Source organism: Bos taurus, chromosome 26 (genome assembly GCF_002263795.3).
Source record: "Bos taurus isolate L1 Dominette 01449 registration number 42190680 breed Hereford chromosome 26, ARS-UCD2.0, whole genome shotgun sequence".
NCBI classification, from domain to species: Eukaryota; Metazoa; Chordata; class Mammalia; order Artiodactyla; family Bovidae; genus Bos; species Bos taurus.
The window spans coordinates 5,401,739-5,425,043 of NC_037353.1; the positions used below are offsets into that span (position 1 = coordinate 5,401,739).

General features: G+C 36.1%; 1 protein-coding gene across 1 annotated transcript in view; it reads left to right on the forward strand.

Moving 5' to 3' along the window:
- PCDH15 (protocadherin related 15) overlaps positions 1–23,305 on the forward strand; it is a 1,060,244-nt gene that overhangs the window by 892,685 nt on the left and 144,254 nt on the right. The window contains exons 24-25 of the mRNA XM_059881970.1: positions 7,186–7,295; positions 9,822–9,962. Coding sequence (XP_059737953.1) covers positions 7,186–7,295; positions 9,822–9,962 — 251 coding nt within the window. The remainder of the gene's footprint in view (positions 1–7,185; positions 7,296–9,821; positions 9,963–23,305) is intronic.

Sequence of the window (23,305 nt, forward strand, 5' to 3'; positions counted from 1 at the left end):
ATGGCAGGATATATTTAAAGTACTGAAAGGGAAAAATCTACAACCAAGATTACTGTACCCAGCAAGGATTCAAAATTATTAGAGAAATAAAAATCTTTTCAGACAAGCAAAAGTTAAGAGAATTCAGTACCATCAAACCAGCTTTACAACAAATGTTAAATGGACTTATATAGTCAAGAAATACGAGAGAAGAAAAAACATATACAAAATCAACCCCAAACAATTAAGAAAATTGCAACAGGAGCATATATATCAATAATTAATTTAAGTGTAAACACATTAAATGTGCCAACCAAAAGACACAGACTGGCTGAATGGATACAAAAACAAGACCCATTTATATGCTGTCTACAAGAAACCCACTTAGACCTAAAGACACATATAGGCTGAAAGTGAGAGGATGGAAAAATATATTCTGTGCAAATGGGAAACAAAAGAAAGCTGTAGTAGCCAGCCTCACATTAGACAAAATAGACCTTAAAATGAAGACGATTACAAGAGATAAGGAAGGACACTACATAATGGTCAAGTGATCAATCTGAGAGGAAGACGTAACAGTTGTAAATGTCTATGCACCCAACATAGGAGCACCTCGATACATAAGACAAACACTAAAAGACATAAAAGGAGAAATTGACAGCAACACAATAATAGTAGGAGACTTTAACACCCCACTCACACCAATGGGCAGATCATCAAAACAGAAAATTAATAAGGAAACACAAGTCTTAAATGACACATTAGATGAGATGGATCTCAATGTCTTCAGGACAGTCCATCCAAATGCAGAAGAATACACTTTCTTCTCAAGTGCACATGGAACATTCTCCAGGATAGAGCACATCTTGGGTCACAAATCAAACCTCAGTAAATTTAAGGAAATGGAAATCATATCAAGCATCTTTTCCAACCACAAGGCTATGAGACCAGATATCAATTACAAGAATAAAAAAACAAAACTGTAAGAAAACACACACACACACACACAGGGATTAAACAACACATTTCTGAATAACCAACAGGTTACTGAAGAAATCAAAAGGGAAATTAAAAAAAATTCTAGAAACAAATGACAATGAAAACATAACAACTCAAAACCTATGGGATTCAGCAAAAGGAGTTCTAAGAGGGAAGTTTATAGCAATACAATCCTACCTCAATAAACAAGAAAAACGTTGAATAAACAAAATAACTTTATACCTAAAACAACTGGAAAAAGAACAACAAACAAAACAAAATCCCCAAAATTAGTAGAAGGAAAGACATCATAAAGATCCAAGCAGAAATAAATGAAAAAGAAATGAAAGAACCAATAGTAAAGATTCATAAAACTAAAAGCTGGTTCTTTGAGAAGATAAACAAAATTGACAAACCTTTAGCCAGACTCATCAAGAAAAAAAGAGAATAGAATCAAATCAACAAAATTAGAAATGAAAAAGGAGAGTTTACAATAGACAATGCAGAAATACAAAGGATTGTAAGACACTATTATGAACAATATGGCAATAAAATGGATAACCTGGAAGAAATGGAGAGATTCTTAGAAAAGTTCAATCTTCCAAGACTGAAGCAGGAAGAAATAGAAATTACGAACAACCCAATTACAAGCACTGAAATTGAAGCTGTGATCAAAAATCTCCCCAAAAAACAAAACCCCAGGACCAGATGGCTTCACATGAGAATTCTATTAAACATTGAGAGAAGAGCTAATGCCTATCCTTCTAAAATTATTTCCAAAATTTTCAGAGGAAGGAACACTTTCAAACTTATTCTACCAGGCAACCACCACCCTGATACCAAAACTAGACAAAGACAACACAAAGAAAGAAACTACAGGCCAATATCACTGAAGAACATAGATGCAAAAATCCTCAACAAAATGTTAGCAAACAGAATTCAGCAACACATCAAAAGTCAACCATGATCAAGTTGGATTTATTCCAGGAATGCAAGGATTCTTCAATATATGCAAATCAATCCATGTGATACACCGTATTAACACATTGAAAGATAAAACCATATGATAATCTCAATAGATGCAGAAAAACCTTTCACAAAATTCAACACCCATTTATGATTGAAATTCTTCAAAAGATGGGCATAGAAGGAACCTGCCTCAACATAGTAAAGGCCATATATGATAAACCTACAGCAAATATTATTCTCAATGGTGAAAACTGAAAGCATTACCCCTAAGATCAGGAACAAGACACGGGTGTCCACTTTGACCACTATTATTCAAGATAATTCTGGATGTCCTAGCTATAGCAATCAGAGGAGGAAAAAAAAAAAAAGAAAGGAATCCACATCAGAAAAGAAGAAATTAATCTCTCACTGTTTGTAGATGACATTATACTGTACATAGAAAACCCTAAATATAGTATCAGAAAATTACTACAGGTAATCAGTGAATTTAGCAAATTTGCAGGATACAAAATCAGTACACCGAAATCACTTGCATTTCTATATATGAACAGTGAAAAATCAGAAAGAGAAATTAAAGAATCAATCCCATTCACCATTACAACAAAAAGAATTAAATATCTAGGAATAAACTTACCTAAGAAGACAAAAGAACTGTACACAGAAAATTATAAAACACTAATGAAATAAATCAAAGATAACTAAAACAGGTGGAGAGATATTCCATGTTCCTGGGTAGGAAGAATCAATATTGTGAAAATTACTATACTACCAAATGCAATCTATAGATTCAATGTGATCTCTATTAAATTACCAATGGCATTTTCCACACAACTAGAACAAAAATATTCATAATTCATTTGGAAACACAAAGACCCTGAACAGCCAAAGAAGTCTTGAGAAAGAAGAATGGAGCTGAAGGTATCAACCTTCCTGGCTTCAGATTATAGTACAAAGCTACAGTCATCAAGACAGTATGGTACTGGCACAAAAACAGAAATATAGACCAATGGAACAAGATAGAAAGCTCAGAAATAAACCCATACACCTATGGGTACCTTATTGTTGACAAAGGAGGCAAGAATATACAATGGGACAAAGACAGCCTCTTCAATAAATGGTGCTGGGAAAACTGGACAGCTACGAGTAAAAAAATGAAATTAGAACACTTCCTAACACAACACACAAAGATAAACTCAAAATGGATTAAAGACCTAAATGTAAAACCAGAAACTATAAAATTCTTAGAAATGCCTAGAAATCATAGGCAGAATACTTGATGACATAAATCAAAGCAAGATCCTCTATGACCCACCTCCTAGAGTAAAGGAAATAAAAACAAAAGTAAACAAGTAGTACCTGATTAAACTTAAAAACTTTTGCACAACAAAGGAAACTATAAGCAAGATGAAAAGAAAACCCTCAGAATGGGAGAAAATAGTGTATGAAACAAGTGACAAAGGATTAATTTCCAAAATATACAAGCAGCTCATACAACTCATTGTGTATAAAGCTGTAGTACCCAGCCTCATATTAGACAAAATAGACCTTAAAATGAAGACGATTACAAGAGATAAGGAAGGACACTACATAATGGTCAAGTGATCAATCCGAGAGGAAGACATAACAGTTATAAATGTCTATGCACCCAACATAGGAGCACCTCGATACATAAGACAAACACTAAAAGACATAAAAGGAGCAATACACAATATATAATATCACTAGCATGTTTTAATAGGTCAGGAATGTGTTATCTGTGTCCTCTGTTTCACATTCTCACACAGGTTTTAGTCAGAATGTTGTCTGGGGCTAGAATCTCACTGAGGCTTAACAAGGGAACAGTCCACCTCCAAGCTCATGCTTTTGTTGACTGGGTTCAGTTCCACATTGATGTTGGAATGAGGGTCTTAGTTGCTTGCTTATTATCGGTCAGAACTCACCATCTCGCACGGAGAAGGCAATGGCACCCCACTCCAGTACTCTTGCCTGGAAAATCCCATGGATGGAGGAGCCTGACAGGCGGCAGTCCATGGGGTCGCTGGGGGTCAGACATGACTGAGCGACTTCACTTTCACTTTTCACTTTCATGCATTGGAGAAGGAAATGGCAACCCACTCTAGTGTTCTTGCCTGGAGAATCCCAGGGACGGGGGAGCCTGGTGGGCTGCCGTCTATGGGGTCACACAGAGTCAGACACGACTGGAGTGACTTAGCAGCAGCAGCACCATCTCACATCACCACTCACTTCATTAAATCCAGCAAGGGAGGTAGTCAGAGTCTACTAGCAAGAATGAAAAGTTATAATCTTATGTAACATAATCACTCCATTCTGAAAGAGATCAGCCCTGGGATTTCTTTGGAAGGAATGATGCTAAAGCTGAAACTTCAGTACTTTGGCCACCTCATGCGAAGAGTTGACTCATTGGAAAAGACTCTGATGCTGAGAAGGATTGGGGGCAGGAGGAAAAGGGGACGACAGAGGATGAGATGGCATCACTGACTCGATGGACGTGAGTCTGAGTGAACTCCGGGATTTGGTGATGGACAGGGAGGCCTGGTGTGCTGCAATTCATGGGGTCGCAAAGAGTCGAACACGACTGAGCGACTGGACTGAACTGAACTGAACTGAATATAATCACTGAAGTGACATCCCATCTTCTTTGCTGTATTCTGTTCATTAGAGACAAGTCACAGTCTGACCCTCCAACAAAGAGAAATGGATACACAAGGGTAGGGCTACCAAAGTGGAAGATCATGGAGGATCATACTGTGTTTCCATAGCTCTCTAATTTTAATCCTTTCCAGGTTTAAGGAGTTCACAATCACTGAGGTCAACCACAAGCCAATGTGGCAAATAACAATTAGTCTCAATGTCTGTTTATAATCTAAAATATCATACAAAAGATTTCTATTCATAATCAAATTAGTCCATCAAAATAATCTTAGTGCCACTTTTCTAAGTGCCTTACTTTTTAGCAGTAGACACCTGTCATTTTAGGTTCAAGGTTACAAAAGTCACCCCTATTTCACTGAAGTGACACTGTAACAATGTCTAGATGAATTGCTTATAAAATAAAATTGTGTTATCTCAGATAACTTTCTTTAAAAGTGCCTACTTGGGTGAATGTATCCTTTTTTATCTAAATATTTTTTTAAATTACTTGGAACTCTTGATTTCAAGGGACTGAAAAACTAGATATAAGGAGAAATGCAGGAGAATTTTGTTTTACTAATAGTAACTGAAATTATGAGTTTACCCAGCTTCAAGTATGACAGCATTTAGAATACTAATCAAAGTGTAGTGGATATATTTTCAACCTTTAGTTATTTCATTTGTGTTGATATTATTAACAAGAACCTTCTTATAGGCACAAACATTAAAATTCTAGCCAACAATAACAAAACTTTCTTTGTGTGTATGTTTTATTAGTTACAGTAACATTCTTGGTCAAGACTTTCATTGGGTTTGCACGAGAGATTTGTCACATATGAACATGAGCAATAAACGTAAAATGCCCTCATTAGCCAGAGCTGGGTAATGTGTCTATGCGTATACCCTGGGGATTTGGTCAGTTCAGTTCAGTCGCTCAGTCCTGTCCAACTCTTTGTGACCTCATGGACTGTAGGATGCAGGCTTCCGGTCCATCACCAACTCCCGAGCTTTCTCAAATGCATGTCCATCGAGTCAGTCAGTTCTCCCCAAAACAGTTAGACTAATAATTAAGGAGATATGGTTGTCCAAAACTATACCTGGATGCTATTAAAAAAGAAGACAAAATATGCAGAGAAGTAAAATTAAGTCAATAAATGGATAAATTAAATTTTATTAAAATTATTCAGATTAGTTCTTACACTTTATCAAGAAATAGTTATTGACCATGCAGTGGAGAAGTGGACCACCATTAAGTGCTATAGCAGTTATCAGTAAGATAGGTCACTTTACATTTAGGTAATTTTAGCCTGCCAAATATATGGAGTACAGTGGCAAAGAACATACTATTTTGGACAAGATGTTTATGAAGGATTGTATGTAATTAATTTTTCATACTGTATTGGTAGCTCAGAATTTGTTAGAAAAGGCTTCATTAAGTACAATATATAATTGTGTAATGTAATCTAGATTAGAAGAACTCAGAAGGTGGTGACAAAAAGGCAGGATAATATTGAAAGAGTAAGTACTGAAAGATGAAAGGCCTCGTGAAAGAGTGACAGTAGGATTTATCTTATCAGTTTGAGAAAAGAGGCTAAATCTTTAGAAGTCAGATGGCTTGGATAGGTTGATTGGACTATAACAAGATTCAGAAATTTATGTTTAAGAATTTTCTATTTTTTTTGGAAGCTGGATGATATAAATGTCTGTGAATTATAAGAGTGAGATTATTTTCATTGGTTTATGAAAATAAAGTTCTAATAGCCTAGTTGCAGTGACCAATATTGTAAAATAAAATGGAGTTTTGGAACATAAGATAGTATGTTGTTGAAAACATATTTTAAAAATTAAGTATCATGAAAATGACTAAATACAGAATGAATAAAGAACAAGGTCCTATTATATAACACAGAGAACTATATTCCATATCCTGTAATAAATTCTAATGGAAAATAACAATGAAAAAGACTATATATGTATAATGAGTTACTTTTACATGTAGAAGAAGTTAACATAACATTGTAAATCAACTATAGTTCAATAAAATGTTTTAAATGGATAAAATTAAGTATCACTGTATGGGGGCATAATATGGTTAAAGTTAAGTAAAATAAGTGAAGTCAAAATAAATATTAATTTTATGATGTCATCCATTCAAATACTTTTAGGACAGTTAAAAATTTTATAGTAGAGCAAGGATAAGGACTAGACTAGAAAGAAACTGAAGGTTGTTTGCTTAAATATGCTAATATTACCAACATAAAAGCCATATTTTTCTTCAGCAACTTGAGATAGCAAGTTGTATCTACCTACTGCATTCTATTCAGGACTTTTTTCAGAGACAAGCAAAATGAATTTTGTACAGTTTTTTTGAGATGCTGAAGCAGTAATGTACAGATGACAAGACTTTCTTAATGAAGAACATTTGCATAATTTTGAACACAACTTGTTAGGCCTAGGGTCTGAATGCAGTATTTTGTTGAAAATTTCAAAAATAGTACTATTCAAATAATAACAAACACAAAATTAACATATTATATTATTAAATACAAAGCTCCATCATGAGGAAATGGACAATAAAAATAAGTTATCTTCTCTTACACCCTGCAGACCTCCTCCAGTAAGTGAACTTGCAACCAGAGGGACTATGGTGGGTGTAATTTCTGCTGCAGCCATCAATCAGAGCATTGTATACTCCATTGTTGCAGGAAATGAAGAGGGTGAGTATCTGTTTAGTCAAATGGCAATCCATTCCAGCATTCTTGCCTAGAGAATTCCATGGACAGAGAAGACTGGTAAGCTACACTCTATGGGGTTGCACGGAGTTGAACACAACTAAGTGACTAACACTTTTCATCATAAAACAATAAACTTAGATTTGGAATAAATTTCAGATTTCATTACTGTTTATCTTTCTAGTAAGCTGTGTCTAACTTAAATGTAATTATGTGTTAAATCTGATTGAAAATCCAGTTATATTGACAAAGGCTATTAATTTCCATTAGGGAATACTCAATATCCAGTTCTGAAAGCCTTCACCTCCCCCTGATTTAGGGATATTTAATGACATTTATTCAAAAGTAATGCATATGTACTTTCAACTTTTGGTCATAATCATTGCCTATAGTAGTCTTTTACCACTGTTCTGTGCCATCTATAACCCATATCATACCTTCGCTAATCCTGAAGATATTTTAGGAACAAAAATAACTGTGGATGACCAAAGAGCCACATGCATGATAAAAGTCATGTGCATTTTGTGTGATTCCTCAGTAAAGCAAACATATAATCAACAGTTGTAAGTAAATAAATAGTTTGATTTTATCAACCAATCACTTTTCACAGAGAACAGATTGGCTTGCTAGCTTATGGGAATAAGTTTGTGACTCAGTTTTATATTAGCATATTGATTCTTTTTTTCCCTATTACCCACAGTTGGTTGTCCTCTGGTTTTCCCTTTTATGAGTTAAATGGCCCGGAATGTTGTAGGTGGTTAAAAGAAAAAAGCTAATATATGTTTCATAAACACATGCATTTCAATATTAAATTAGGAGATGTTAATAATATTGTAAAGCAGTTTGCAAGGAAATTATGAAAGTGGTCTTCAACTTTTATAAATAAAAGTATTTCAACCATTACTAAAAGTTATTGTCCCTAAAGCAAGTGCTAAATATTGTACTTTTCTTATTGACTTTCTTTGTTTCATCTGTGCTGTTATGCCTCCTCCCTAAATATTACAGACTTTCCTTTTGCCTTAAACTTACATCTGACTGAAGCTATGGTTTTCACAATTTGTTCTTATGACTTTTCTCTATGATTTTATTTGTTCTCTTCCTTGAATATAGACAGGTGGTTCTAATTATTACCCTCACTCCACCACAATGATTATTTTTACATTTAATTCATTTGCTTGTCAATTTAGTCTACTAATCCTATTGAGCATTTATCATGTACTCAGTACCTTCCAGCAATTAAGGAGAAAGAAGTGAACAAAATAGTCTCAGTGGTAAAGAATCTGTCTGCAATGCAGGAGATGCAGCAGGAGCCACAGTTTTGATCCCTGGGTTGGGAAAATCCCCTGGAGAAGAAAATGGCAACCCACTCCAGTATTCTTGCCTGGAAAATTCCATGGACAGAAGAGCCTGGTGAGCTGCAGTCCATGGGGTTGCAGAGCAGGACACAACTGAGTATACACATCATCATCATCACTGTAGACTTTAACAATCCAACAAGAGGAGCTGGACGATAATAATGATCAAGCTAATGAATATAGAGTATTTAGGCAGTTGTAAATGCTGTAGAGAAAACCAAAGTGAGGAAAAGACAGAGTGAAAGAGGTAGGATATTATAAAGTTTGCCAATGTGCTCTGCTCATCATTCAAATCTGTATGATCAAATTTATTCTAAAAAGTAAACTTCAAGGTCAAATATTTTAAGCTATTTAAAATAATAAATAATATTTTAAAATAACTAACATATTAAATTATGTTTGTTCCCTCATGTTCTTGCTGCTGCTGCTGCTGCTAAGTCGCTTTGGTTGTGTCTGACTCTGTGCGACCCCATAGACGGCAGCCCACCAGGCTCCCCCGTCCCTGGGATTCTCCAGGCCAGAACACTGGAGTGGGTTGCCATTTCCTTCTCCAATGCACGAAAGTGAAAAGTGAAAGTGAAGTCTCTCAGTTGGGTCCGACCCTCAGCGACCCCATGGACTGCAGCCCACCAGGCTCCTCTGTCCATGGGATTTTCCAGGCAAGAGTACTGGAGTGGGGTCCCAGTTCCCTCGTGTTCTTAGCAGAACATTAAATCTGCAGGATAATAAGATATATTAAATCATAAAAAATATAATAATCCAATAGCATCATGAAATACTTGATTAAACAAAATTAAGTGGATTTCTTTAAAACAAGGTTTCTAGAAGCATTTGCTATAGTAGAAGATAATGTGTATCTATGGTGAGGAATTCAGTATACATTGTTTCACAGACTTAATTGACCAGAGAAACATCAGTTTCCAGGACAATTGCAAAAAAAAAAAAAAAAAAACCTGGAATTTCAAATCATGCATTTAGGGAAACACTGATGTTGATAATTTCTAGAGCTGAAACAGAGTTTCCCAAAGCCTTAATTTGGTCACTTTGATGTGTTACTCTTATTATATGTATTTTTAAAATCACAGTGATCTTTAAAGAGAATTATTTCCCCTTATAGTATGAAGAGAGTGACAAAGGAATTGTATTTTGATTCTAGATAAGTTTGGAATCAATAACATCACAGGAGTAATCTACGTGAATGCCCCTCTGGATTATGAAACAAGGACAAGCTATGTACTTCGAGTTCAAGCTGATTCCCTGGAAGTGGTCCTCGCCAATCTCCGAGTTCCTTCAAAAAGTAAGTTGTGTTACTTAAGAATTTTATGAGAATTATGGTGTTTTTACTTATTTTCTAACCAAATACAAATATCTAAAATACAATCCTCAGTGGAGATTGCAGAACATTCATTATCACTTGAAGATGATTGCTCATTCACTTTAAGAATTGACACATGGCCATTCAGCCTCCCCCACTGGTTCAGAAGTAAAGCATCCACCTACTGATGCAGTGATCGCTGGGTTGGGAAGATCCCCTGGAGAAAAAAATGGCAACCCACTCCAGTATTCTTGCCTGGAAAAATCCCATGGACAGAGGAGCGGGGTGGGCTATAGTCTATGGGATTGTGAACAGTTGAATACGACTTAGCCACTAAAAAACAACAGTATGGCAATGCAGAGAATGATTTCATAATCCTTAAAGTCAAGGTTAAAGCACAATATTTTCAAATTTTTTGAAATTTTATTTTTATTCAATTTATTTTTATTTCAATACAATTTTATTGAAATGCTATCATTGCCAGTATATGTTTCATTAAAAAAAAAAATCACACTGTGAAGGCTAACCCCTTGGAGTGTATATTTTTAATGGGAACAGGATTACTATACATTCCCTGAATTGTGTGGCTTCTGGTACTTTGTATTTTCTGAGAGCAGAGGGAAATGCATCTCAAAAAGAATGACTAACATTTATTATAATTTATACATGGCATTATATTTAATTCACATCCATTTCTAGGAAATGAGATTTTTATTCCCATTTTACAAAGACAAGAAAAGGTTAAGTGATTTTTTAAAAAATGTCGCTGTCAGTAAATGAAAAGTGGGAGATTTAAGCTATCTTTAGACTCCAAAATCTTTCTTCAGCATTTCAGTGTAATATAGTTTATGTATACAGAAAACTGAGTAAAAGCCAATTTATGAAGAGGACCAGCATAGATTCTGAGAGATGTTACTGATAATAGAATAGGATGGTGAGGAGAGAATACATGAAGTGCTGTAACTATAATCAAGACACATGGCTTGACAAAGGACCTTTTTCTCAAATTTTAAACTTATTTATAGCAACAATTCCTTTGTTAAGTGCTTACTATGTGCCCAGAGCTGTAAGTAAGGAGTGTTAGTTGCTCAGTCATGTCCAACTCTTTCTGACCCCATGGGCTGTAGCCTGCCAGGCTCCTCTGTCCATGGAATTCTCCAGGCAAGAATACTGGAGTGGGTTGCTGTTTCCTTCTCCAAGGGATCTTCTAGACCCAGGGATCAAACCCGGGTCTCCTGCATTGCAGGCAATTACCATCTGAGCCACCAGGGAAGCCCAATAATGGGATAAACACTGTTCTTTTCCATTGATTGATATTATACATCTTTGCAAGTTAAACAATCCATCTTTTTGTTGCTTAACATTATCATATGTCAACTATTATAAAGAATGGGAAAATTTTTTAGACCCCAGAGAAACCAAGAAAACCATATTTAATTTAACCACTAGCAGATACATGCCCAGAGAAGGTATAAAGTACAAAACAGGTAATAAAATATTTACATTTTACTCTGAGCTCACTTGTGGACATCTTCTCACAACATTCCATCAGTCAGCATCTTAAGAGAGGAAAGAGGCAACAGGAAGAGACTCTGAGACAGGGCAAGAGTACTCATATGAATGCCAGATAGAGAGAGAGCACCCCAGCAATGTAAGAGGAAAGTGAACAAAGAGGGAGTAACAGCAAAAGATGTACTATAGAATGTTCTGCATCAGTTTGTAATTGAACAGATGTTCATAAAATAATTCATTTATCTGTCCTTTTATCTCAAATCTCACTCACTGGTCTGATGCAGAGGCCTGCACAGTTGTTTGTCAAAGCACAACCAAATCATTGGAAACATCAGATTATATATAGTATGTCTTTGAAATTAAAGGCATTAAATGGTTTTCAGTGATTATTCATCACTAAATAAGTAAGTTGTTTAAAAATAGCAGTGCGGTTATTTGAGTTTTTAAAATCTTTAACTGGAGGCAATTGCATTTTTAGAAAATATAGAGAATGCCTCAAATTGTAATTGAATTGACTAAATCAGGAGTTGAAAGTTTAGAATAGTTCTAAATTACATAACATAAGCTGCCTATTGCAAATAAAAATAAATGTAAAAGTTAATTGAACACCATCTATCATCTTTCTTTGAAAGAATTTAAGTTGCAGAACCTAGCATTTTGCAAGAAATAGGTCTGATTTCTGGGAATAAAAACATTGATACTTTTTTGTGAGTAAAATAAACTAGTTCTCATTACTGTAATTTAAATGGAAATCTGAGACTAATAGAAGTTTAGCTTATATACTCATGTATACTTATATGTGCCCTATATTCATGCAGAGTGAGACCAATTAGCAAATTCATGAATTATCCTCTCAGAAATGTGTGAAGCCTGAAAGCTAAATGTTACTTTAATGCCTAATGTTTTGAATATTGTTATTAACATTTCATGACTGACCTTTGTTTCTTGAGTCTGAAATATAAACCCAAGTAGTATTTCTAACACAGTTTCACTTATTAATAACTGTTAATGACCTATAATAAAACTCTGCTCATTAACTATGCAAATAATAAGAGCATTATGTAAATTGAGGTTAATTAATTCATCATTTAAAGGTTCATCTCTTCTTTAGATTCAACTACTCAATTATCTTTAGCTCTACTATGAATAAAGGTAATAAACAGAATAAATTTAATTTTGAAGTATTAAATTTCAAAAGAAGTATTTATTGTAATTTCTTTACTAAGAATTTATTAATGAAACACTTTTCAAAGTAAGCTTTACAACTATGCTGTAAAAGAATATAGTATTTAAATGCAAATTAATAAAGTACAAACATTTTTAGCTACATTTCCCAAGTTTGATATTAGTAGTGTTTAAAACATTTTAATCTTTCAGTAGGGAACTTTCAAACATAAATAAAATTGCAAACTATTATAATAAACCTCAACGTATCAACTTACCAACTTCGCTGAGTCTTAGGAAACCTTTCATTCATTGTCTCACACCATTATTTTGAAACAGGACAGAGACGTAATAGTTCCTCTGTAAATATTTCAATATGTATCTCTTTAAGGTAAAAACTCTTAAAACTTAATCAGAATACCCTTATTACTCTCCCCAAATTGAAAAAGAAAAAAAAAATTCTCAATATCAAGAGATAGCCAAGTCTTGTTCTAATGCTTACTTCTACTTAGCATAATATACTTAGTTTCCTTTAAAAAAAAACTACTGTTTTTATATTTTTTACTGTGATGCTTGTTTTATTTATTTCCTTTTCCCACACATCTAATTTGAAGTAATGGTGTTTTATCCCTATTAAAACCAATAGATAATCAATCATTTTGTTATCTATAGCTTATTCTCTAGCAGACTCCCCAGAGTAGGCTCACAAGAACACCGTTTCCTGTGTTCTTGTGCATTAATCAAAGTTTGTCTGAGGCGCAAATAAAAAAAAGTGTGAGTGGCTCAGTCATGTCTGACTCTTTGCAACCCCATGGACTGTAACCTGTCAGGCTTCTCTGTCAATGGAATTCTCTAGGCAAGAATACTGGAGTGGGTAACCATTCCCTTCTCCAGGGAATCTTACTTACCCAGGGATTGAACCCAGGTCTCCTGCATTGTAGGCAGATTCTTTACTGTCTGAGCTGCCAGGGAAGAACAAGGCCCTAATAATTGAACCTAAATATAGCTAGATATAAAACCCTTGACTCATAGTTTCTTTCTTTGACTTAAATATTTCAATGCATTTTCTTCTTACATGAAGCACTACTGTCAGAAAGTATAATGACAAACTCTTTTTCTTTTCCAATGGGTGTTGGTCTTAGTTCTGAATTTCCAAATAATTTATTATTTTTTAATGTCCAATTGTGTTATTAGAATAGATTCTATACTGACAATTCTACTTTATTTCTGCATATATGTAGTATATCCATTCAAGTCTTACTTCAGGAAAGTTTTCTTGAATTCTTTATTTTATTATTTTTTTCTGTTTTAATAATTTGTTTTTCAATATGGAGCTGCCTATTATAAAAGTGATAAAACTTCTATATCACCTTCTCTCTAATCTCCTAAATATCTTCATTTTGTTTAGACTTTTTAAAGAAAACACTCTAATTTATGAGCTTTTGGATATGTTTTTCTTTCATAGCTCCTCTTTTTGTTTGTGAATTATTTTTGCATCTTTTTTAAAAATGCCTTTATCAATGAAAGTATGAGCCATGCTGTATAGAGCCATCCAAGGTGGAAGGGTCATGGTGGAGAGTTCTGACAAACGTGGTCCACTGGAGAAGGGAATGGCAAACCACTTCAGTATTCTTGCCTTGAGAACCCCATGAACGGAATGAAAAGGCAAAGAGTTAGGACATTTAAAGATGAAGTCCCCAGGTTGGTAGGTGCCCAATATGCTACTGGAGATCAGTGGAGAAATAACTCCTGAAAGAATGAACAGACGTAGGCAAAGTAAAAACAACACCCAGTTGTGGATGTGACTGGTGATGGATGTAAACTCTGATGCTGTAAAGAGCAATATTGCATAGGAACCTGGAACTCCAGGTCCATGAATCAAGGCAAATAGGAAGTGGTCAAACAGGAGATGGCAAGAGTGAGCATCAACATTTCAGGAATCGGCGAACCAAAATGGATTGGAATAGGTGAATTTATCTCAGATGAACATTATATCTACTGCTGTGGGCAAGAATCCCTTAGAAGAAAAGGAGTAGCCATCATAGCCAATAAGAGAGTCTAAAACGCAGTACTTGGATGCAATATTAAAAAAGACAGAATGATCTCTGTTCATTTCCAAGTAACACCATTCAATATCATGGTAATCCAAGTCTATGCCCCCACCAGTAAAGCTGAAGGAGCTGAAGTTGAACAGTTCTATGAAGTCCCACAAGACCTTCTATAACTAACACCCAAAATAGATTTCCTTTTCATTCTAGGGGACTGGAATGCAAAAGTAGTAAGTCAAGAGGTACCTGGCTGCTGCTGCTGCTGCTAAATCGCTTCAGTTGTGTCCAACTCTGTGCGAACCCATAGACAGCAGCCCACCAGCCTCCTCCATCCCTGGGATTCTCCAGAAAAGACACTGGAGTGTGTTGCCATTTCCTTCTCCAATGCATGCAAGTTAAAAGTGAAAGTAAAGTCGCTCAGTAGTGCCCGACTCCCAGTGACCCCATGGTCTGCAGCCTACCAGGCTCCTCCGTCCATGGGATTTTCCAGGCAAGACTACTGGAGTGGGTCGCTAGTGCCTTCTGCAGAGATACCTGGAGTAACAGGCAAATTTAGCCTTGGAGTACAGATTGAAGCAGGGCAAAGGCTAATAGAATTTTGCCAAGAGAACACACTGGTCATAGCAAACACCCTCTTCTAAAAACATAAGAGAAGACTCTACACATAGACATCACCAGATGGTCAATAATGATATCAGACTGATTATATTCTTTGAAGCCAAAGATGGAGAAACTCTATATAGTCAGCAAAAAAAGACTGGGAGCTGACTGTGGTTCAAATCATGACTCCTTATTGCCAAATTCAGACGTAAATTGAAGAAAGTAGGAAAAACCACTAGACCATTCAGATATGACTTAAATCAAATCCCTTACTAGCATACAGTGGAAATGACAAATAAATTCAAGGGATTAGATCTGATTAGACAGAGTGCCTGAAGAACTATGGATGGAGGTTCCTGACATTGTACAGGAGGCAGTGATCAAGACCATCACCAAGAAAAAGAAATGCAAAAAGGCAAAATGATTGACTGAGGAGGCCTTACAAATAGCTATGAAAAGAAGCCAAAGGCAAAGGAGAAAGGGAAAGATATACCCATTTGAGTGCAGAGTTCCAAAGAATAGCAAGGAAAGATGATAAAGCCTTCCTCAGTGATCAATGCAAAGAAATAGGGAAAAACAATAGAATGGGAAAGACTAGAGTTCTCTTCAAGAAAATTAGAGATACCAAGGGAATATTTCATGCAAAGATGAGCACAATAAAGGACAGAAATGGTATGAACCTAACAGAAGCAGAAGGTATTAAGAGGAGGTGGCAAGAATACAAAGAAGAACTATATAAAAAAGATCTTCATGACCCAAATAATCATGATAATCACTTACCTAGAGCCAGACATCCAGGAATGTGAAGTCAAGTGGGCCGTAGGAAGTATCACTACAAAAAAAGCTAGTGGAGGTGATGAAATTCCAGTTGAGCTATTTCAAATCCTTAAAGATGATGTTGTGAAAGTGCTGCAAATATGCCAGCAAATTTGGAAATCTCAGCAGTGGCCACAGGACAGGAAAAGGTCAGTTTTCATTCCAGTCCCAAAGAAAGGCAATGCCAAAAGAATGCTCAAACTACCACACAATTGCACTCATCTCACATGCTAGCAAAGCAATACTCAGAATTCTCCAGGCCATACTTCAACAGTACATGAACCGTGAACTTCCAGATGTTCAAGCTGGATTTAGAAAAGGCAGAGGAACCAGAGATCCAATTGTCAACATCTGTTGAATCATTGAAAAATCAAAACAGTTTGAGAAATACATCTATCTCTGCTTTATTGATTATGCCAAAGCCTTTGACTGGGTGGATCACAACAAACTGTGGGAAATTCTTAAAGAGATGGGAATACCAGACCACCTGACCTGCCTCCTGAGAAATCTGTATGCATGTCAAAAAGCAACAGTTAGAACTATACATAGAACAACAGACTGGTTTCCAATCAGAAAAGGAGTACGTCAAGGCTGTATATTGTCACCCTGATTATTTAACATATATAGAGTACATCATGAGAAATGCTGGCCTGGAAGAAGCACAAACTGGAATCACAATTGCCAGGAAAAATATCAATAACTTCAGATATGCAGATAACACCACCTTTATAGCAGAAGGTGAAAAAGAACTAAAGAGCCTCCTGATGAAAGTGAAAGAGAAGAATGAAAAAGTTGGCTTAAAACTAAACATTCCAAAAACTAAGATCATGGCATCTAGTCCTATCATTTCATGGCAGATAGATGGGGAAACAGTGGAAACAGTAACAGACTTTAGTTTTTTGGCTCCAAAATCACTGCAGATGGTGACAGCAACCATGAAATTAAAAGACACTTACTCCTTGGAAGAAAAGTTATGAAAAACCTGGACAGCATATTAAAAAGCAGAGACATTAATTTGCCAACAAGGGTACATCTAATCATAGCTATGGCTTTTCCAGTAGTCATGTATGGATGTGAGAGTTGTACTCTAAAGAAAGCTGAGCACCAAAGAATTGATGCTTTTGAACAGTGGTGTTGGAGAAGACTCTTGAGAGTCCCTTGGACAGCAAGGCGATCCAACCAGGCCATCCTATAGGAAATCAGTCCTGAATATTCACTAGAAGGACTGATGCTGAAGCTGAAACTCCAGTACTTTTGTCACCTGATGCAGAACTGACTCATTTGAAAAGACCCTGGTGCTGGGAAAGATTGAAGGTGAGTGGAGAAGGGTTTGACAGAGGATGAGATGGTTGGATGGCATCACTGACTCAATGGACATGAGTTTGGGTAAACTCTGGGAGTTGGTGATAGACAGGGAGGCCTGGCAATCTGAAATCCCTGGAATTGCAAAGGATTGGACATGACTGTGAGACTGAACTGAACTGAAAAAATGCCTTTATATTCTAAGACCTATTAATTTGCTTTTACTTCTGTGTTTATTTATTTATTTTTTGTTACTATGATCTTTTTCTAATTTTTTTAATTTTCTGTCTTTCTTTCTTTTATACTTTTCATCTTTTGGAATAATTTCAGAATAGCTTTCCTAATTTCCAGGTCTAAAATACATGTTTCAGTCATTTTCATAAATGTTAAAAATTGTTCTTCAGTTTGGAAGTCAGTTTGCTTTCTTCTGCACTCCCATTGAACTTGAAGACATTTCCCTTTCTTGCCCCCTATTGTTCCTGTTCTGCTCAATTTTTATTCTGCTTTCACCAATTTGTCCCTTTCTCCTAAGTGTGAAGTTTTGTACTGCTACTGTGTTCATAGAACTTATTAACTTCTCCACTTACAGCATGCTTGTAACTTTGAGTTTCAACAGCTCTCAGGGCCATCAGAAACCCTTAGTCTTCTTTGAACTCCCTTAAAAGTAGTTTTTACCACACTTGCACACTTAATGTGCACACATCACACACTTAGTATAGAGATCTTGTTTCTGTCAGTTGTTTTCCTAGCAGCTCATATTCTGTGATGTGAGGGCTAGCTTGTTGTCTTATTTAGTTGTAGATATTATCTGTGGACTTTGGATTTGATGTTCTATTACCCTACTTAAGCTTGGTAATGGAGATCAGATCAGATCAAATCAGTTGCTCAGTCGTGTCCAACTCTTTGCAACCCCATGAATCGCAGCACGCCAGGCCTCCCTGTCCATCACCAACTCCCAGAGTTCACTGAGACTCACGTCCATTGAGTCAGTGATGCCATCCAGCCATCTCATCCTCTGTCGTCCCCTTCTCCTCCTGCCCCCAATCCCTCCCAGCATCAGGGTCTTTTCCAATGAATCAACTCTTCGCATGAGGTGGCCAAAGTACTGGAGTTTCAGCTTTAGCATCATGCCTTCCAAAGAAATCCCAGGGCTGGTCTCCTTCAGAATGGACTGGTTGGATCTCATTGGTAATGGAGAGGAGATATTAAAGCAGGAGAATACTCACAAAAATAACTACAGGTGTTAATAATTCTGCCCACTATAGTTCTATCGGGTTTCCCTGATAGCTCAGTTGGTAAAGAATCCACCTGTAATGCAGGAGACCCCGGTTCCATTCATGGGTTGGGAAGATCCCCTGAAGAACATATAGGATACCCACTCCAATATTCTTGGGCTTCCCTTGTGCTCAGCTGGTAAAGAATCCACCTGCAATGTGGGAGATGTGGGTTTGACCTCTTCATTTGTAAGATACCCTGGAAAAGGGAAAGGCTACCCATTCCAGTATTCTGGCCTAGAGGATTCCATGGGCTGTATAATCCATGGGGTTGCAAAGAGTCAGATATGACTGAGCAACTTTCACTTTCATAGTTCTATGGATGTTTATAAAAGATAATAAACAAACATCTGGGTCAAAGGCAAGGACCCTGTTACCTTCAACAAAAGTATTAGCAGGAGTATCAGCGTAGGCAAATATAAAGGGAAGAAGTGCAAGCAGTGACAGATTTTAATATTCTTGGTCTCCGAAATCACTGCAGGCATGAAGTTAAAAGAGGCTTGCTCCTTGCCAGAAAAGCTCTGACAAATCTAGACAGTATATTAAAAAGCAGAGACATCACTTTGCCAACAGAAGTCTGTTAAGTCGAAGCTATGATATTTCCAATAGTAATGTACGGTTGTGAGATCTGGATCACAAAAAAGACTGAGTGCTGAAGAGCTGATGCCTTCAAATTATGGTGCTGGAGAAGATTCTTGAGAGTCCCTTGGACTGCAAGGAGATCAAGCCAGTCAATCAAAATCTTCCTGAATGCACATTGAAAGGACTTGATGCTGAAGCTGAAGCTCCAATACTTTGGCCACATAATGTGAAGAGCCAACTCATTATAAAAGACCCAACTCATTGTAAAAGACCCTGATGCTTGGAAAGAATGAAGGCAGAAGGAGAAGGGGCAGCAGAGGATAGATGGTTAGATAGCATCATCAATGAATGGACATGAATTTCAGCAAACTCCAGGACATAGTGAAGGACAGAGGATCCTGACATGCTGAAGTTCATGAGGTCCCAAATAGTTGAACACGACTTAGTGACTCAACAACAACAAAAATAACAGCATGGCAATCAGCAAAGCAATGTAGCTCCCTAAGTTTCAAGCCTTAAGGTTACACTGTGTAGGGCCAGGTAAAACCTGCACATGAGTGGATTATAGGAAGGAACTTTGCTTAGAAGGCCTGACACTTTTATAAATAAGTGAGAGCAAGTCTTTCTCAAAAGGGAGACATTCCTGCAAGACATTATGTCACTTTTTAAAATTGCCAATTGCATGGGATACTTTCTCCCAGTATTTGGCTCTGCAAATCTCTGTCTTTTATTAATGAGTAGGATTTGGGAATAGTCAAATATTACATTGTCACCTTAATCATCTTCCTCAAATCCGTAAATGCATATCTTAATCCAAGGATATTTGAAGTACTTGTTGACTTGGGGGAATCATTTTCACAGTCAATTAATATAAGAGAATTGGTACAATGCAGCCCTTTCAGGTCTTTGCACTGTGTTAACTCTTATCAAGTTTAGGGCTAAATTTTCCCTCAAATATTTTAGATTTGTCATCCAGGGCTTCTAGATACATTTTTCCCCATCTCTTACCTGCTAAATTTTATCTTTTACATTTCATTAATCTTCTCTGAAAGTAATGGGCAATATAATAAATATATGATCAAATGAATGAATACAAGATGAATAAATAATCCAAATTAACAGAAAGCATTTGTTAAGGCGCAAATTCAACCAACTCTAGACTGTATAGTACTGTAGTATTTCCTATTATAAAATATCTATTGAAAAATAAGTGGACCCATGCAGTTCTGGCCCATGTTGTTCAAAGGTCAACTGTAATTGAAAAGCACTTCTTAAACTAAAGTTACAGCAGGAGACCACACCGATGATGAAAGGGCCTCATTGACAAAGTCTGTTTTAAACACAGGTCTGATGGGTAACACATGTATACCTGTGGCGGATTCATGTTGATGTATGGCAAAACCAATACAATATTGTAATTAACCTCCAATTAAAATAAATAAATGTATATTAAAAAAATAAACACAGGTCTGACCCAAAAGTGTTCAAACCATTTCTCAATAGTAATTAAGGAAAAAATTTCCTGCCTGCCTTACCAATCTTTCCTCCTCAATCTCCAATAATATGTGATGAATATTACAGTACTATACAGTCTAGAGCTGGTTGAATTTGCTCCTTAACAAATGCTTTCTGTTAATTGGATTATTTATTCCAATATGTTTCATAGTGTTAAAAAAAAACAACTGCTAGTAAATAGGTGGGGTTTCTCTGGTAGCTCAGACAGTAAAGAATCTGCCTGCAACGCAGGAGACCTGAGTTCAATCCGTAACTTGTGAAGATCCCCTGGAGAAAGGAGTAGGTGAAGAGGTAATTAATATAGAAATCTCTTGTCCAAAGGCAGGACACTTTCTAGGAGCTCATCTTAGCTAGGAAGGAAGAAAAAATTTTACCTTTAAAGGACTTTTTAAGTATTGATTAATATGTTAAACTAGAGAATCTTTTTTAAAAAAAACTTAATGTGATAATAGTACTTTCTATTAACTAAATTTGTGTCTTTTTTTAAAATTATGCTATCTTGAGGTTTTATTCAACAGCAGGAAAAAGACCACCTCAAGTCAGCAGGATGAAAGGGAGAGCAGAAAAGAAAAAATAGGGTTTTATAACTAAATTCTATATGTCCCTGTTAAACTCACCATTTAGGTAAGTTTGGAGAGCATAATGTAGCTGAAGAAATGTTTTTCTTTTACATTTATTGAGATATAATAGACATGTGCTAAGTCGCTCAGTCATGTCTGACTCTTTGTGGCCCCATGGACTGTAGCCCGACAGGCTTCTCTGTCCATGGAATTTTCCAGGCAAGAATATTAGAGTAGGGTACCATTTCCTACTACAAGGGATCTTCCCAACCCAGGAATCACACTTACATCTCTTGCATCTCCTGCATAGGCAGGCATATTCTTTACCACTGGTGCCATGTGAGAAGCCCGTAATGACATATCAGATCAGATCAGTTGCTCAGTCGTGTCCAACTCTTTGCAACCCCGTGAATCGCAGCACGCCAGGCCCCCCTGTCATCACCAACTCCCGGAGTTCACTGAGACTCACGTCCATCGAGTCAGTGATGCCATCCAGCCATCTCATCCTCTGTCGTCCCCTTCTCCTCCTGCCCCCAATCCCTCCCAGCATCAGAGTCTTTTCCAATGAGTCAACTCTTCGCATGAGGTGGCCAAAGTACTGGAGTTTCAGCTTTAGCATCATTCCTTCCAAAGAACTCCCAGGGCTGATCTCCTTCAGAATGGACTGGTTGGATCTCCTTGCAGTCCAAGGGACGCTCAAGAGTCTTCTCCATATAGCACTATATAAATTCTCTATCTCCCTTGACCAACTCAATCTCTCCTGGGTCTTCAGGATGAAAGTTATTGGTTCCAAAGAGATTTCCAGGAGCCTATGTCCAGGAGAACTTTAACAGAATGTTATGTCAATATTTCTGCCACAAAGTGATTACCGTTTTTATCTTTATGTAAAACAAAAGCAATAATACATAATATGCAATTTTATTATAACTGAGTTTGATATATGGAATGCCACAATTGAAATGCAATTTTTCTTTTATAGTAAAATTATAATTATCCTTAAGTCTGAAAGAAAAACTGTAGCTTTGTATAAATATATCATTGTGTTTTGATGCAATAACTAGCCTTTTAATCAGGAATAAATGACAGGACAATTAAGACAAACCTTAGACTAGTATTAAAACCACTCAAATGCTCTTGATTTCATTTTATGATTTTTCTTTAGGGTGCAAGCTTGTAATGTTTCATTTCCCTGCCTTTTCTGGTTCTAAACAGAAGGTCTATGACAATAATGCTAATGACTCTTTACTTATGATTGACTGACTTGCAAAAGCATTCCTCATATAACTTAGGTAACAACACTGAAGCATGTCACATGTTATTTTTTCAGTCCTAAAATCCCAGGTATGTTTAAGGCCTTGTATCTGTACTATAAATATATTACCAGAGTTTTGAAGCTGTATTCATGCTTTCTTCAAATTTAGAAACTACTATATGAAAATTAATGCCATAAATCCTTTATGTTATTTTGTCTCAAACACTGTAAGCATTTTATATAAATACACAGCTGAAACAATTATATTTTTAAAGAAACAACAATTTAACTGTTCAAGAAAATATTGAATTGTGAAAATAGCTTTGCTTGAAAATGTAATTTTAAAATGGTTATAGAATTTTAATACATTTCTGAAGCTAAGTGCACTGGGGAAGTGTTCTTCCATTAATCCCATAAGAGACTTGTTGAAATGATAACAAAGATATGTGGTCAAGTTTTCTAAATTAAAATGTAGATTACATGTACTTATTCACATGTGTTTTGCATAAAAAGTCATGTTTCATGTGGAAAACATTTTATAATGCTTTTATTATCAATTTAGTAGTCTGGGAGTGCATAAAATTGTTCTTCTTAACTTACGTCTATGATTGAGTACCAGAACTTAAGACAGGAGATATAATTTCCTTTCTTCATGAGAATGTCTGTTTCATTAATATAGTTCATTTTTTTTTTTTTTTGC